The 17,500-nt window shown below is 43.6% G+C and overlaps 2 protein-coding genes across 2 annotated transcripts in view; both read right to left on the bottom strand.

The window, feature by feature from the left end:
* Positions 1-10,801, bottom strand: part of LOC135104002 (cilia- and flagella-associated protein 251-like) — a 15,827-nt gene extending 5,026 nt beyond the window's left edge. Inside the window, exons 1-5 of the mRNA XM_064010865.1 lie at positions 10,754-10,801; positions 9,022-9,153; positions 8,496-8,558; positions 7,188-7,194; positions 5,164-5,381 (exon numbers count right to left, since the gene is read on the bottom strand). Of these exons, the coding sequence (XP_063866935.1) occupies positions 5,164-5,381; positions 7,188-7,194; positions 8,496-8,558; positions 9,022-9,153; positions 10,754-10,801 (468 nt within the window). The remainder of the gene's footprint in view (positions 1-5,163; positions 5,382-7,187; positions 7,195-8,495; positions 8,559-9,021; positions 9,154-10,753) is intronic.
* Positions 1-17,500, bottom strand: part of LOC135104016 (uncharacterized) — a 115,605-nt gene that overhangs the window by 78,440 nt on the left and 19,665 nt on the right. The gene's annotated exons all lie outside the window — the stretch shown is intronic.

Below are 17,500 nucleotides of genomic sequence, written 5' to 3'. Positions count from 1 at the left end.
GTAATTCTGGACATTTCTCTTGTACAGAAAGGGTTGAAAGGGATTAAAGGGATTTCCAGCATTATGAGTCATCAAAATATTCTCATCCATGTATGTTAAAAATCAAATATAAGGAGGGACGTGCATTTTAAATGATGTCTCTAAACGTCAGTATTTTACCTGTAATCGTTTGACATTTTGCAGCGGAGGCAGAGAGAACTGGTGTATAACTCTTCATTAGTGATCCAATACGACTTTAGGAAGCCCCTCGAAGGATTTCAGATTGAGGGGACGTTCTGGTAATCACGATAGTCAAATTAAGCCTCAGCACCTCATTACAAGTGCACATAAAACTCTTGGCTCATTGCAATAGAAACGGTATTCAAGGCGGATGACATCACAATAATATGCAAAAAACATCTAGTCTGTGAAGGACACTGAGACAATTTCAAGGTGATGATCGAGACTTGACACCTAAATTGCTTAATCTTAATTTTTTTTTCCTTGGTATGGTAATTCAAGGGGGATTATCTGTATATATATTGTAGCTTTTAACACGTAAAGTAAAGCTTCCATAGCATGTGAAAATAAAACGTTAGCTTTGTTGTCTCCGCCCGCATCGCGTCGCCTGGTGTGGCTGCCTGGCGTGGGCGAGGGGAGCGACGCTAAGTGACGGGACAGTGGCTGTGTAATAAAAGAAAGTGACATGAGAGTCCTTTCTCTTCTCGTGGTGATTAGACAGAAAAGAAAAAGTTACCTATTTTTCCATTTATATTATTTTCTTTTCATATGCAGAACAGCACGAGTTTCCTGTCATCTCTTTATATATTCAGTTTTAATTTAGATTTCACGGTCCTTTACGTTCCTTCCCTCACTGCTCTCCTGACCCTCCATCCCAGCTCTCCTCCCTCCTCCTTATTCTCTTTATCCTCCTCCGAGTCCGTGCTAACTAATATCTGTCACCTCTTTATACCTTCAGTCTTGGTTCGTTTTTCACAGCCTTTACCGTTTCTTCAGTCACTGTTCTCTTAATATCACATCATAGCTATCTTTTTTCCCTCCCCTACTACCAGGAAAGAAAACGAAAGAGAAATTTTCTTGGTTTTCTGCGCAACATTAATCCATTATATTCTGTTTTATAGGGTAATTTACGTTAGATTTGGTTAGGCTAAGTTATGCTAGATTGTATTACTTAAGGTTATGTTAGATCATGTTAGGTTGCGCTGCGTTGCGTTGCGTCTATGGTAGATTAAGTTATGTAAAGATAAGTTTTGTTAGATTAAATTAGATCATGTTGCGTCAGGCAATTTCAGGGTACGCTACATTGCAAGCATATGTTACGTTTTATCTAGGTCATTACACCTCATATACCCGTGAAGTGCTGGTGGTCACACTGCCAAACTGCACCGTAGTGTATTATTGTGTGGAGAGAAAGAATACGATAGGTACCCTTTAATGATGGGTGCCGCTGGTAAGTCCTCGTAGCTCGTACCTACCATCCCCGCGAGGCAGGTGCCGGCGGCGGATGATTGGCGTGCTGACGTGTAATGCGAATTTGTGTCACCTACAGCAGCAGCAGCCCGCGTGACCCGGCGGATGACACATCAAGACGCCGCCGCCGACCCGTGTGTAATGCTGATGGTGAGAGTGATGTGGTGAGAAGGCTGGATATGAGTTTGATGGCAGAGGTAGTGATAGTAATGGTGGTGGTAGTAGTAGTAGTAGTAGTAGTAGTAGTAGTAGTAGCAGTAGTTAAAGTAATAGTAGTAGTAGTAGTAGTAGTAGTGGTAATAGCATTAGTAATAGTAGTAATGTACTCTTCTACTACTACTACTACTACTACTACTACTACTACTACTACTACTACTACTACTACTACCACCACCACCACCATCACCATCACCGCCATTACCACTACCACCACTATAACAAAACGCGTCCATAAACAAAACAAAACCCCTCGTTGCATAAAAGACGAGAGTTGTGGAATTGTGGAATTAAAGCGCGACCAGTAGAAAGTTTTCTTTAACTTTTGCTTGACTTGCTTTGTGGAAAAAAATCTATTCATTTCAAGAATCGAGTTTAAAAGCGTGCTTACTCATATCAGAGAGAGAGAGAGAGAGAGAGAGAGAGAGAGAGAGAGAGAGAGAGAGAGAGAGAGAGAGAGAGAGAGAGAGAGAGAGAGAGAGAGAGACTCCATTTATCATCACATATTGGTTAACACTACTTCTAATTTAGTGTGACGCAGCCTTGGAGTGGTAACGGCGTGGTGGTGTGTGCAGGGAGGACCATCCGTGCCGCAGACATAAAGGGGAACGATCAGGCAGCGACAGGAGGCGGAGTGACGGCCCTAATGAAGGTACTGGGGGGTGGGAAGGAGTTGAACTGAAGGAGGGAGGAGGGAGAGGCGGCATGAGTCAGGCCACGTGAGTGAAATAATGAATAGCGCAACACGTGACAGGTGAACCAGCCACACTTATACAGGTGAAGTTACAGGACAGGGAAGTGAGTTTGCTGCTGGAAGAATACGAGTATACTTGAATATTTTTTTCTTTTGTTCGTGTTGATTATTTAAAAAGTCGTGTTGTGGTTGGGTATTACAAATGAATTACGTTACTTTCCAGCTGTGTTTCGTAGTCCCCAAGGTAATCAGGCATTAACATAGCATGCATATCCACGTATTTACCTCGTTAATCTTTTCGGATCTCCGGATGAAGTATTTAAAATATATATTTGTAAAAGCAACATGATATTTAATGCATCATTCATCTTGTAAATGTTGCAAGTTCAAACTGAAATATATTGGGTTCAAACTGAACTGTTCTAAAATCAACAAACTTGTGGACCAGAACCAGAGTGAGAAGAAATACCAGTGTGGCGATACAAGAGATACAGCTGTGCGGTTGGCCGTGTGTATAACTTTTGTGTCATCTGTCGTCTTTGATGTTCGCTGGTGTATTTTGATGCATATATGATTTCCCCTCGGAGAAGATACATTTTTTTTTGTATATTGACCAAGAGTGTTTTTCAATGTAATATTTTTTTTATACTTTGTCAATATGTAGTCTAATTTAATCTAACCTAACCCAGTGCCAAAATACGTATCAGTAAATAAGTAGCTGACTAAGAGTAAGTTATTAATGAGCCACATCTGACGAATCTTAACCACCAAATATCACAGCACACTTAGAGGTGAAGGGAATTTTAAGTTAAATGTAGCGCCACTTGGTAACCTCCCTGTGTGGTCAAATAGCGAGGCGCTGGATGAGAAGGTGGCAGGCCTCTGCATGATTGCGCGTGTACGTGTGTGTGTGTGTGTGTGTGTGTGTGTGTGTGTGTGTGTGTGTGTGTGTGTGTGTGTGTGTGTGTGTGTGTGTGTGTGCGCGCGCACTTCTTACTCAACGGTTCGCACTTCATGACTAGAATATAACATTTTTCTTAAATGCGTACTTCTAAAGAGAATAATTTCTTAAGTAAAAATAAAAATAGACCGTAAAGCTATGATACATACTTGAAATTTAAAGATGTTCGTGTTTACAGCCGTGCAACGCACGCGCATATCTTTTTAAATGTTTTTAATTTTTCTTTACTCTTGTGAAGATACTCGTAATTACAAAACATGCAATCCGGAGTGACACACAAGACAAAGAAGAGTACACATGAACCTACACAGCCCAGGCATTTGCCTCTCAGACATTGCCTACAACGAAACAATAAGATAACCGAGCGGGAAAAGCGTGCTCAGCTGAAACTCGCAACAAGCAATAGAAAGAAAAAGAGAAAAAAGAAACTTTACATAAAATTTCCTTCCTCGTGTCTCTCTGCAGTGAAAAGTTGGATCGCAGGGCTTTCTTGCTTTCGCTTTTCTTTTTTCTTCTCTTCTCTTCCCTCCTTCCTTCTTCCTTTCCTTCCTTCCTTCCTTCCTTCCTTCCTTCCTTCCTTCCTTCCTTCCTTCCTTCCTTACCTCCTTCCTTTCTTCCTTTCTTCCTTTCTTCCTTTCTTCCTTATTTCCTAGCACTGCTTTCAAACTTGATGAACAAGCCAGGGGTGGGGCAGCAAGGGGCGGGGCGGCAATGGGCTGGACGAGGTGAGTGGCGGGGCAGGGTGGGGCAGGTGCGGGTGAGGCAGGGGCGGGGTGAGGAGCAGCAAAACAAAAGGCTTGATGGAAGGAAGCCGATGTGTCTGAACTTTCTCTCTCGTCTTTGCCCTTTTAACTTCGGCAAATGAATGCTTTACTTTGCAGAGAGAGAGAGAGAGAGAGAGAGAGAGAGAGAGAGAGAGAGAGAGAGAGAGAGAGAGAGAGAGAGAGAGAGAGAGAGAGAGAGAGAGAGAGAGCGGGAGGGGGGATTGATGTACTGGTGAGAAAGCTGATGTGGCAGAACTGAGGTGCATGAGCCACTGCATGTGTGGATATCATGACGAAAGTGTCCCTGCGCTGGGGTGTGTGCAGCAGTGTAGGCGTTGATGCAGAGATGGAGGATCGTGTGTCTGATTTCATATAAAGTCGGTGACTCCCATGATAATCCTCTTGACATGGAATCAGAGAGAGAATCGGCGATTAGTAAAAAAAAAAAAATTGCATATGAAAAAAATAATGAAGGCAAGGATGAAAAACAACTTGTATATACAACAAAAAGAAAAAAAAAATAAAAACAGAAAAGGACAGAGTACATATAAAAGCAAAGAAAGAAAAGGGAAATGGCAACAGAGAAAAGGTCAAGTTACGTGTAAAGGAAAGAAAGAAAAGGAAAATGGCACAATTCTCTAACAGTGAGCCACTTATTGGATGCAAATTAGCCGTTAGGGAAATGTTCATAGGGGTTATATTACTGGCGTTATTACCCAAGGCGTAGTACTCCGGGGATTTACCGTAAAGAGGCGCCAGTGGTGTGTGTTGAGCTTTTCCTTATATTGTTCCGTAAAGAGAATGACAACACACGAGACATGTAATGGACACAATTGACAGATGGGAAAGTGAAAGTTGTCAGGTTAATAAAAGAATGTAGGTGTTGGTTTGTGTTTCCTCCTCCTCCTCCTCCTCTTCCTCCTTCTCCTCCTCCTCCTGCTCTTCCTCCTCCTCCTCCAGCTCCTCCTCCTGCTTCTCCTCCTCCTTATCTTCCTTCAGCTCCTCCTTTTCTTCCTTCTTCAGCCCTTCTTCCTCCTCCTCTTGAGCTCCTCTTCCTCCTCGTCCTCCTCTTCCTCCTCGTCTTCGTCCTCATCTCTTTCTTCCTCCTCCTCATTCTTTTCTTCCTTCAGCTCCTCCTTTTCTTTCTCCTTCATCCCCTCTTCCTCCTCCTCGTCCTCCTTCTCTTCCTCCTCGTCCTCCTCGTCCTCCTCGTCCTCTTCCTCGTCCTTCTCCTCGTCATTCTCCTTCTCCTCTTCTTTCTCCTCCTCCTCGTCTTCTCCTCCTCCTCCTCCTCCTCCTCCTCCTCCTCCTCCTCCTCCTCCTCCTCCTCCTCCTCCTCCTCCTCCTCCTCCTCCTCCTCCTCCGCTTATTATTATTATTATTATTATTATTATTATTATTATTATTATTATTATTATTATTATTATTACTACTACTACTACTACTACTACTACTACTACTACTACTACTACTACTACTACTACTACTACTACTACTACTAACAGCAAAGTCTTAAATAATCCAGTTAATTCCCCATCCTGTTTTTTTTTTTTTTCCTCCCATTCTCATTAATTTTATCCTCCAAAATCTACCTGTCCATTTTTCTTTTCTTTCTTGCCCTTCGATTATTTCTCATCCACCTGTTCGTCTTCATCCTTTTCCTCCTCTTCCTCCTCCTCCTCGCCGTCGTCCTCTTTCGTTAATGTTACAAGACTGGCTTTATTTCCTGCCCCCACTATACTCCCACGTCCAATAAAGGGAATACAACAATCTCCTAATAGAATTTCCCTCCCCGCCCGGAGCGTTTTTCCTCTTCTCTAAAGGGAAGGAAAAAGGAAACAATTGCTACTTCCCTTCTTAGTTGAAATGTTTTTTTTTTTTTTCAGCTTTCTTGTCTCTTTAATCGTCCCTCTTTCCCTTTGAGTATTTTTTTCTTCCGTAATCGTTTTCCTCCTCCTCCTCCTCCTTCTTCTCCTCCTCCTCACTGTTTCCCTGCCAGGTTGTATGTGAGGGAGTGGTAAGGGGGAGAGGAACCTTCTGCTATGCTAGACACTCTATTTAATCAGTAGTTAGTTGGTACTTTTCCTTTTCTTGCGAGGGGCTAAAAATGTCCTGCTGTTTGATTATTTTAATGCCCTTTCTCTTGCTTCTTCTTCTGCTCTTCCTTCTGGTTCTGTTCCTCCTCCTCCTCCTCCTCCTCCTCCTCCTCCTCCTCCTCCATTTTTTTTTCTTTTAACTCAATACTTCTCTTTCAATTCCTGTCATTTCCTATCCTTTTCGTTCTCTTCCTCCTCCTCCTCCTCCTCCTCCTCTCCAGCGGCGACAGTGAAATTTCTACGAGTACTTCCGGCACGTGTCTTCATATTACTTGGAAGTGAGATGAATTTCGCTTCCTAACAGATACTGACACAAATAAGCCTTCTCTCCTTTATTTATTGCGATAGTCTCAGCAGGTTTTGGTAATTTATCGTTGGCTGTGAATGCTCCTTTAACTATACAGTGCTACTTCTCCGTCTTTGTTATCTCCTGTCTCTCAATAGATTAGGTGATGGATTCATGAAAGCCACCCTGTAAACGTTAGCAAGATGTTGTGTTGCTCAGTCTTCCTTCGTGCTTAGTTATGCATAACGTTGAGTGGGTGATGTACACGCACGCACACAAACACACACACACACACAGAGAGAGAGAGAGAGAGAGAGAGAGAGAGAGAGAGAGAGAGAGAGAGAGAGAGAGAGAGAGAGAGAGAGAGAGAGAGAGAGAGATTAGAACTTAAAGATGTAAATGAGATACCTGTCACTACGTACTTCTCAAAGACAAAGGTAGTGAAATGTGAAGGTGTGAGACAATAGAGTTTTGTTATGATCATGAACGGTAACTCTCTCTCTCTCTCTCTCTCTCTCTCTCTCTCTCTCTCTCTCTCTCTCTCTCTCTCTCTCTCTCTCTCTCTCTCTCTCTCTCTCTCTCTCTCTCTCTCTCTTCAGTAGCCAGGTTCTTAGGGACAAACCGACAAAAGGTGCAGCAAATGTATAGAGACTCGCGGTGCAGCACAACACACACAACACACAGCTCCAGGCACAGGCACGTTCTTTCTGATCTGGAGTGCTGTATTCTGCCTGAGTCATCTGCATACAGTCGCTAAGTCCGCAGAAGGAAGAGCAGAGGAGGGGAAAGAAGGGGTGTGGGGGACGTGATGGAAGACCAGGAGGGGAGATTGAGGGTTGCAGGGGGAGGAAATGGAGGGACGCAGTGATATGGGATAAAGGAATTCAAGCAGAGAGAGAGAGAGAGAGAGAGAGAGAGAGAGAGAGAGAGAGAGAGAGAGAGAGAGAGAGAGAGAGAAGCAGAGTTTATCACACAGACACTGCAGTGGGAGTGAAAATCCAGTGTAGTGTGTGTTGTGCGAAGCTATTGTTAAAAATACAATGTGTGTGTGTGTGTGTGTGTGTGTGTGTGTGTGTGTGTGTGCGGATGCTTTCAATTTCTAAGTATACTACCTTTTCCTATTCGCAGGTGAGCTCTGGACATGTGAATGAATTCCTGAGCCAAATAAGTGTGTTAGCAGAAATGGTGAGTGTTGGTTTTATTTTCTGTGTGTGTGTTTCACTTTAGAGAGACTATTTCAGTTTGACTAGAATTCTTGTATCATCGTGTGTGTGTGTGTGTGTGTGTGTGTGTGTGTGTGTGCTGTAATATACCTTTAAGAATCTTACCAAAATGATGATAGTTGTAAGTGCGTGAATGATGATTATGGTGATAGTGATGACTAGATGTGTACCCATAGGAAGGTAAGGATACGTAGGAAGGGGAACAAGTGATAAAATTTCATAGCGTCTCGATATCACAGTTTTTATGGATTCCATCGTAAACTCTGGCCGAGTTGAGTAATAAACATCTCAGCATTCTATTTCCAAAACACTAAAAATGCTGACTCTTCTTAGACAACAAACAGGATACCAAGAAGAACTGTGTGTATCTTTTGAAAATTACAATTAAATTTAGAGTTTCCTCCTACAGTCTGCTTTGTAAGGATGAGTATATGTAGAAAACACTCAGCATTGTCTTGACTCTCATAAATACTCGTGAAAAGAAATTCATACACACATATGCACAGACACACAAAGAGAGAGAGAGAGAGAGAGAGAGAGAGAGAGAGAGAGAGAGAGAGAGAGAGAGAGAGAGAGAGAGAGAGAGAGAGAGAATGCCAGGCTGAAAATACTAGCTTCAAAGTCTCCGTCCTTGAACTCAGAAAGAACATCGACATTCAGAAGGAACATCGACATGAGAACTGAAGGCTGAAACTGACATACCTCCTCCTCCTCCTCCTCCTCTCATTTTTCCATTTCTTTCCACTTTTATACATTACATTTCCTTTTCTCCTTACTTTCATTACCTTTTCATCCTTTCTTTCCTCATCCTTCTTGTCACTCCTCACTTTACATCTTCCTCCTAATATCTTCATTATTCTCTTTCTCTATTCTGCATTTGTTCCGCCACATTCCTCCTCCTCCTTTTTCTTCCTTCCCTCCTATCGTCTTTCATTCTCCATACTGTGACTTTAAACTTTTTTCTCTTCTCTAGTTTCCGTTTTCATTGCATTGTTCCTCCTTATTCTCCTTTTTCTCCTTTTACTACAATACTCTTTCTCCATCACTCTGCTTCCTCTCGTGTTTTTCCCCTTTCGTGTTACTTATTTCCCTTTTTTTTCCCCTTGTAGGTCGTGTGTGCTACGTACTTGATGTCCTCTTTTTCCTACCGCTCCTCCTCCTCCTTACCCTCCCTCCTCCTTCTCTTCCTCTCTCTCTCAGTCTTCTTTCCAACCTCTCTTCCTCTCTCTCCTTCTTTGTGTTTTTTTTTTCTCCTCCTCCTCCTCCATGCTATTTTTCCTCTTACGTGCTGGTCCCGTGTCTTCTCCCTACTTGATGCTCCTCCTCCTCCTTCTCCTCCTCCTCCTCCTCCTCCTCCTCCTCCTCCTCCTCCTCTTCCTCCTCCTCCTCCTCCTCCTCCTCCTCCCCCTCCCCTCTTTCCTTGATGCTCTCACACGTGGCATACTTGAAAGAGGAGGAAAAGGAGGAGGAGGAGGAGGGAAGGGACACAGAGGTAACTGAAGAGGAAGCTGAGAGAGAGAGAGAGAGAGAGAGAGAGAGAGAGAGAGAGAGAGAGAGAGAGAGAGAGAGAGAGAGAGAGAGAGAGAGAGAGAGAATTTTGTGTGTCTGGATGAACGGGTAGGTGGATGGTGGGAGTAATGGATAATGTGGATTAAGGTGGTAGGGAGACGAGGTAATGTTTTACGATAAGTCAGGCTAAAAAATATTCCACTTCGGTAAACTTTGTAAGTTTGTAATGCCTAATGAAAAATTTCATGCCAGAGAGAGAGAGAGAGAGAGAGAGAGAGAGAGAGAGAGAGAGAGAGAGAGAGAGAGAGAGAGAGAGAGAGAGAGAGAGAGAGAGAGAGAGAGAGAGAGAGAGAGAGAGAGAGAGAGAGAGAGAGAGAGAGAGAGAGAGAGAGAGAGAGAGAGAGAGAGAGAGAGAGAGAGAGAGAGAGATTGATTCCTGATACCCGTAACTCCAACACGACCATCTCCACATCCACAACAACAACAACAACAACAACAAAAAAAAAAACTACAGCGACAACAATAACAAAAAGTCCACACACTAGCATCAAAGCTTCCAATTAATCAGACACACCAGAAAGAAAAATGTTGGACCTGAACCACCTCATTAGTGACGATGCTTCCCTCTCAAGGCCAGATGAGATGCCAGGCAGGTGTTGAGGTGCTCCGTTACCTAAGCTGGGACGTGGGAATGGAGCGAGGGAATCTGGGAGTCATGTGGGCATTTGATTGGACGTGATGGGTGTTCGGTGTGATTGAATGGTTGTGATAAAATTTCATCTCAATATCCCTCCTCTATTCTCCTCTACACGTCCTGCCATACTCAGTGGAGATCAGTGAGTTTTAGAAGTCTTGGAAACCTCATTCATCTTCCTATTTCATCCTCACAGTCCTCCCGTCATACGCATCCCCCCATCTACTACCATTTACCAAGTTTTCCCATTCCGCCTTCTCTCACGTCTATTTCGTCCGCGTCCATCCCATTCCGCTGCCTTCTCCTCCACCTTCCCATCTGTCCTTCACACTTATCGCCTCTTTCATCTTTCCCTATCGTTCCATCCTTGCGTCTCGTCCGTCTCACTTCTTCATCTTATGGAAAGTACTGTGGAGTATTAGTACTTGGTGTCCAGGGAGCGAGTGAATGAAAGGGAAGGGAAGGGAAGGGAAGCGAAGGGAAAGGAAAGGAAGGTACTCGTATTTCTCTTTTAACGTTTATTGCGTCACCAAGATGAGGGTTAGGACAATTATTATCTCGTATGTATTATAATGACCTTTTGCGAATGAAACAGCTAAAACGAATATAATAATAATTTATAAATGCACGTTCAGCTTGCACAAGAAAATTATACCGCGTGTACTAGTGAAACCGTGGATGGGACGCCAAAACTGTATCATTTAATGCGATACAGAAGTGGGAGCAACGTTATTGTGTAGTACTAAGTATCAATATTTTGCTACCGCACTAAACGTAAACTTGAACCGAAGAAAATTATATTAAACAATTTCAAGTTGTTATTAACCTTCGCCAACACACATTAATGGAGGTGAGGTGCTCTGGGACGGCTTCACCCTCGTCAGCCATGCCAGCAGAGAAAGTGTACAGGGGGTGCCAATTTCGTCCATCTCATTTTTATGGCTTGCCCGTCTCAGAAAGGGAATTTTGTGGCGCTCTTTTCGTCTCACCCCTTCTTTATTCGCCACTCTGCCACGTTTTCGTAGTCGTTATCGTTTTCCTCTTTGTCGTTCTCCTTGTCCTCGTCCCCGTTCAGCTCGTCCTCGTTCAATTCCTCCTCGTCTTCATCGCCCTCCTACTCCTCTTCCTCCTCCTCCTCCTCTTCCTACGTCTTTACTGTTTGTTTTTCTTCATCGGCTTCGCATAGCTGGCTGACTTTTGACTTGGCTTTTGTTTCGCTTTTCAATCCCTTTTGACACCCTGTCGATCTGCTTTCAACTTTCATGGAATTCTTTCTGCCATGGGCCTTCATGCTCCCCTCTCACCCCAGCAGGAGGCATTGTAGCGTGTAGTCGAGGTTAGGTTACTTTCATGGGCTGCTGCAGATTTACCCACTGGAAAGGCTTACAGGGCTGGCAGGGAGAATGGGAATAGTGCTGATGCTGTGCGGGGCTGGGGGCTGACGGACGGGGTGAGGTGAGGGTGTGAAGCTTAGGGCTCAGAATGTTCAGGCTGGTGTTTAGCGCGTAGTGATGGAATCCGAGACGGTGTGAGGTAGTGAGGGTGTGAGGGGCAGGAGGAATGAGTATATGGTTAGCAGAGGGTATCGAGGGTTGAGGAAGGTATGAGGAGAGGCCTGATGTGAGGGAAGGGGGTGACTCTGTTGGTATAGCGAAGGCCGTAGAGGGATTAGGGAGGCAGGGAACAAATAGGGAGCGTGAGAGGAGAAGGATTAGGGAGTTTAAGGATAGAGATAGGGGAAGGCAGGTTGGAAATGACACTCCAGGCTTCAGATCCGCGTGATTAGTTCGTCTTAACCATTAGAGGAACACTTGATTCCCGTAAGAGCGACAGAGAGCGAGGAGAGGACGTGGAAGAGCGGCTCGAGGAGAGAGGAAGAGAGGGAGGCACGAAGGAGGGATGGGGAGAGGAAGATAAATGGAACAGCAATAACGAGGCGGCAAACTATAGGCCTAGTTTATGAACTAATTAGTCTTTCAGTGGTTTAAAAATTCGATGTTGTCCTGTGTCCTTGACTTGAATAGGGAGTGTGACGTTCATCAGCATCATTAATTTGATTACCTGTTTACCTGCTGATGAATGACGCGGTGCTGTATCGTGTGAGGAGGGAAGCGTTAAAGGCGGCGAGTCGTTTCTTACCAGCGAGTGTTAGACATGACGCCTTTTTTCTTGGCTAAAGGGAAGGGGAGGAAGAGCAACAGCTGGCCTTCCCAGAGATAACTATTTCCTTTTGGGGCTCTCTCTCTCTCTCTCTCTCTCTCTCTCTCTCTCTCTCTCTCTCTCTCTCTCTCTCTCTCTCTCTCTCTCTCTCTCTCTCTCTCTCTCTCTCTCTCTCTCTCTCTCTCTCTCTCTCTCTCTCTCTCTCTCTCTCTCTCTCTCTCTCTCTCTCTCTCTCTCTCTCTCTCTCTCTCTCGCGAGGAAATATTAAGTGGAGTACAATTAGAAAAGTTAGTGGTTACATTTAGTTTCTTCTGTTATGCATTGGCTATGTACTGTATTCGCCGCAAGTTAAGCCCCACACAACCCTTCCCCCTTTTGGTGAAGCAGCTCGGTGTCTTCTTGATATTCCCGTCACTTCCCACGTCCCCACTGCCGCGTGTCGACAGTCGTATGGATGACTCTTTTTCACAGGGTTAATGCCTAGATAATATAATTGTTTTCCTGCTGATATGTTCTAGCATCATTCAAAAATAAATTTTCGAAGAGGTGGCAAAAACAGTCTTGAGTGAACCAATCATTTATCTCAGTGTAAAGTGGAAGGAGGCAGGAGCGTGGGTTTTAGATCAGCTTATCCTCCACCTGTTGCATTATTCCCAAATTGCTACGATCTCAGCTACTGCACTTGAATTTGATTTAGAAAAAAAAAGGTACTGTTTAAATTGGCAGGAACAATCACCAAATTTTGCAAGGAAATTACCATCCGAGATATGAAACGAAAAGATAACAGCCTTGTTGGTCTTTAAAGAATATGAATAGCGCATTAACACTCGTAAATTACGTGTGGGAGAAAGGAACAGAACAATAAAGAAAACCTTGATATGTTTCGCAGAAGGCAGTACCGTGCAGAGCGTGTTTTAATTTCGTGATGAGTCGTGGAGTTCGAAGGGTGCGTCATTCTCGTGTTGGCATCCCAAGCGGGCAAGTTTGGCAGGAATTCTCAACACGTTCTTAGAATAATATTTTGTGCCGGCCGCCTTGAAGCCTTCCTCTGAAATTCCTGGTGGTTTGTCCGTCGCTCCCGGCTTGTAAGAAATGAGGTTTATGATATGCAGGTATGTTGTATCTCACGGCTCTTTTTTTAAAACTAATGAGAGGTAAGTCTTTGAGCTTCCAACGTAATTTATCTATGATTGTAATGATTTATGGATGAAGTAATGATGTTCGTTGTGCACTGTGATTTTTTTTCCCTTCCCTTCTCTTCTCATTCAGTCTCTTATCTTCATATCATTCCCCACCCACCACATTTCTCTTCGTCTCTGTATAGCGACCAGAGAAACAAGTGAAAGAGTAGCATGATGTTGAGAAGCAATCCAGCAGCGGTGCACGTGCGTAGGTCTCGTGGCGGCGTGGGTGGTGGTCACGAACCTTCGGGCCAAGTGAGGACTGCTCCCGTGGCTGCAGTCACTTCTCACCTTGAAATGAGTGTTTGCCGTGTTTGGATTACTGGCCTCCGCAGGCTTGGTGGCAGCCATCAAAAGGATTACGTTCAGGCAAGGAAAACTCTGCAAATGAATGAAAACTGCGCACTTTGCACGCAGGTCACAGACAATTACATACTTAATAAAAACTTGGGTAGTTTGTGTAGCCCGTAGCGACTGAGCGAGGCGCAGGGTGGGGAAAGGTTGTGTCACGAAGGAATTGAATTTGAGCAACATGTAAAGCGAATTCGCATTGGGCCAACATAAGTTTTAGCACCGGGGACGCCGCCACCCTGGTCGCGCGGGTTCACGTTCCCTGATTTTCCCCCGGCCGATAATTGTGCTGACAAGGCCCGGATTATCTGGTCCATTCAATCTACTTTATTATCTGAGTTCCGCCTGCGTGCCTGCCTGCTTTACCTCTGGGTGCCGCTAAGCCCTGCGTGCTTCCCCACAGTCAGCGGATTGTATATGCCTCATTTTATCCTGAGAATACTGAGGCTCGACGGAACATTCCACACTCGTATGGTAATAGACAATGACCTTCAACATTTCTGTCCCACTGCTCTGTTCTGTCCTGTTCTCCCTCACATAGTTCCCCAGTAGTAGTACGTATGTAATTCAGAGGATTCCCTCGTTATACACCAGCCTGGTCTGTGCTCCTGTACTAACCCGCTGATGTGTTCGTGAAAAGTGACCAAGGTTCTCCATTCCTACAGAGCACATCTGGATCTCCTCCAGTCAAGCAGCGTCAGATATATTTCATACCGCCGCCGCTTAGATTGTTTCCACGAATGTTTCCCTCCACCGTTTCCACCAACAAACTCATATATCTTTGGGATTTTGCCTCAGTACAGCCGAACATTTCTCCTCCGGTTAAAGCGCATTTCATTTTGCATAACAAAGCGATTCCTCCCTAAAGCGGAGGCCGTTTATCTCCAGCATTATTAGATTATTGTCTCTATTTACTTTTACGGCCACCACTTCCTCCGATATATTAGGAGTGAAAAGGGATAATTCTGGACACACGGAAAGAAATGTAGATTGGGAGCGGAGCGAGCGGCGGGCGTCGAATATTACGGCCAGTCACAGCGAGGGGTGGAGGGAGTCTGCTGGGTGCGAAAATTTTATTACACTCACCAATTGTTCTCATTACCAATTCTGGCCAGTGGTGCAGCGGCGGCCGGCGTGACTCCATCAATGAATGCCAACCACCATCAAGTGAATTATATACAGTGCCCCAAAAATTATATAGTGTAAAATATATATATTGTGCAAAATAGTATATAGTGGAAAATTTCGGATCACGTCCAAAATGCATTACGACTTGCAATATTCCATTTGAGCCATTTGACGTGCAGTCCAAAGAGAGTTATTCAATCATTCGTTTGTTCATTTGTCTGTGCCATTAGTTGCTTTAAATCTCCACTCTGATTGGACTCCCTTGATATTTTCCAATGTACATTTTAAATCAGCTTTGAAGATAAATGACTGCCCTAAAACACTTGTTAATTGAAGGCAGGAGGTTGTAGCTTTTTTCATTATGAGGCTCAAACACGTCATCCTTCATATGCACTTGTCCGTTTGGGGAAAATGTGATGCGGAAATGACTAATTCAACGTGGATGGACCCATGAAAGTAATACCCCACCCCCGCCGCCACCACCACCACCACCGCCACCACCGCCACCACCGCCACCGCCACTCTTGCTCCTCATTTCTTGTCCACCGCCGCCACCACCACCACCACCACCACCACCGTCACCACCACTCTTGCTCCTCATTTCTTGCCGTAAGTTGAATATACATGATTTTTCTATTAAAAGATTTAGTATTTCTATCTCATTTATTTCATTACTTTCAACTTCTAGAGAGAGAGAGAGAGAGAGAGAGAGAGAGAGAGAGAGAGAGAGAGAGAGAGAGAGAGAGAGAGAGTTGCTTTTATATGATATGATATGTGGTACGTTTGAAGAAATAAAGAAAAGGCCACGGGACTGATAAAGTTGCCAAGGTTTAGGAAGATCAACAAATTAACTCCTTAACCAGAGAAACAATAAATAAATAAATAAATAAATAAATGGATACTGTAAATACGGATAACATGAAAAAAAAAAAAGAAAAGAAATGAAGCAAACTGCCATTCTCAGTAACAGGAAATGTGAGAATGGCAGCGAAAAGTCTCTTGGGTCAGTATGAACATCTAGACACACGTCAAAACTTGCATCCTGCTCGGGGTGTCGCGGAGCTGCTGCTTCATAGAGCCTGCTTCTTCGAAACATTTATCCAGCTATCTTTCTTGTTCACGTTTTTTTTTTTTTTTTTTTTTCAGAATCGAAATTTTCATCTCCAGGGTCTTGCAGATATTTGCATTGGCTCTCTTCCGTTTTTTTTTATTCATTCATTCCGTAATTTTATTTTATTTATTTATTTATTTATTTTTTTTTTTGCATTTACCTCTTGGCTCCTGAATACCACTGATGCATAGATTTATTTTTATACTTTTTTTTTACCTTTTTTTTTTTTACCATTAGTGACGTGTGTGTGTGTGTGTGTGTGTGTGTGTGTGTGTGTGTGTGTGTGTGTTCGCTTGTTAAAATGAATTCCTTCCCTTGACCCAACAATTCATTTCCGCGTTCTGCCTCACGGACCATTTATTGTGTGTGCCTCAAAATGCTCCGCTGTATTTCTCCTCCAATCACCAAAAGCTGGATTCATACTTGTATTTTTAATGTTTTGTTTTTAACCATTTCATATTCCCTCTCGAGTTTTATGGCTTTTAGTCTTTCGCTTCTTTTTAAAAACTATTCTTTCGTTCCTCCGTTGATATGTGTATCTATATTTTGACCCGGATTTCTGGCAGCGTGGTTTTTTGTTGTGTTGGTTTTGCGTCTGTTTTTTTCCTCGTTAGTAAATGTTGATATATATTTCTGTTTACATACTCCCGTTTATTAATTTATTTATTTTTTTATAGCCTTTGATTTTCCTTCTTTTTTAATCATTACTGCATTGCGCTGTCTGTAAGTATGTATTTCAACTCTGTTATTTCGTAAGTTTTGTCAGTATTCCAATTGTTGCATTTTATCTTCTTTTTTTTTTCCATCGAATACCCTCATTATTATGTTCAGCGAACCAATTATCCGTTTCTCAGTGGACTGCTTGTTATTCTTTGATATTTTTAAAACACGAATTTCACATTTCACAATTAGAAAAAAAAGACAAACAATTTATCGTATTATTTATCTCATCAAGGACGTCATAAATATTTGCGCGACCCAGATTGTCAACTTGCCCTATTTTTTCTACCTGAATAATCTAACGAAGTCATTGTCCATCGTTATTTCATTTCCCCCTGCCTCATGTTTACCTGTCACTTCACCTGAGAACCCGAGGCTCCTCCAACCTCTCGTCTTCATCATCTCCATAGGACTAAGAGGAGCATCTCTGCATCCCAGCGTCTCTTATATCAACTGAACCTTGACATGGGACGAGACGAGAGGCAGGTGTATGAAGCAAGAGGGTGGGAGAGGGCAGAATGGGGACAGAGGCTCGGCGTGTGGCAATACGTATAGGGTGAGGGAGAAGCAAAGGGAGAAGAGGGACAGTGGACAGGATAGGAAGAGGGGAGAGGCTGGAGGCAAGTAATGGAAACTGTATAGCGTGGGTGGATGAGTGGCGGAAGGAGAGAGGAGGAGAGGAGGGAGAAGAGGAAGAAAGTTAAAGGGTCGGTAAAATGGTGAGAGGGAATTGTGAGAGTAGACCAGATGGAGAGAAGGAAAAAAATAAAAATTAAGGTAAAAGAATTTGTAGAGAGAGAGAGAGAGAGAGAGAGAGAGAGAGAGAGAGAGAGAGAGAGAGAGAGAGAGAGAGAGAGAGAGAGAGAGAGAGAGAGAGAGAGAGAGAGAGAGAGAGAGAGAGAGAGGTCAAGTTATCCATTTCCTCCGCCTCCTTAG

This window comes from Scylla paramamosain, chromosome 10 (genome assembly GCF_035594125.1).
Source record: "Scylla paramamosain isolate STU-SP2022 chromosome 10, ASM3559412v1, whole genome shotgun sequence".
NCBI classification, from domain to species: domain Eukaryota; kingdom Metazoa; phylum Arthropoda; class Malacostraca; order Decapoda; family Portunidae; genus Scylla; species Scylla paramamosain.
Note: the sequence above shows the minus strand (reverse complement) of the source record. Positions and strands in the feature narration are given on the sequence as shown.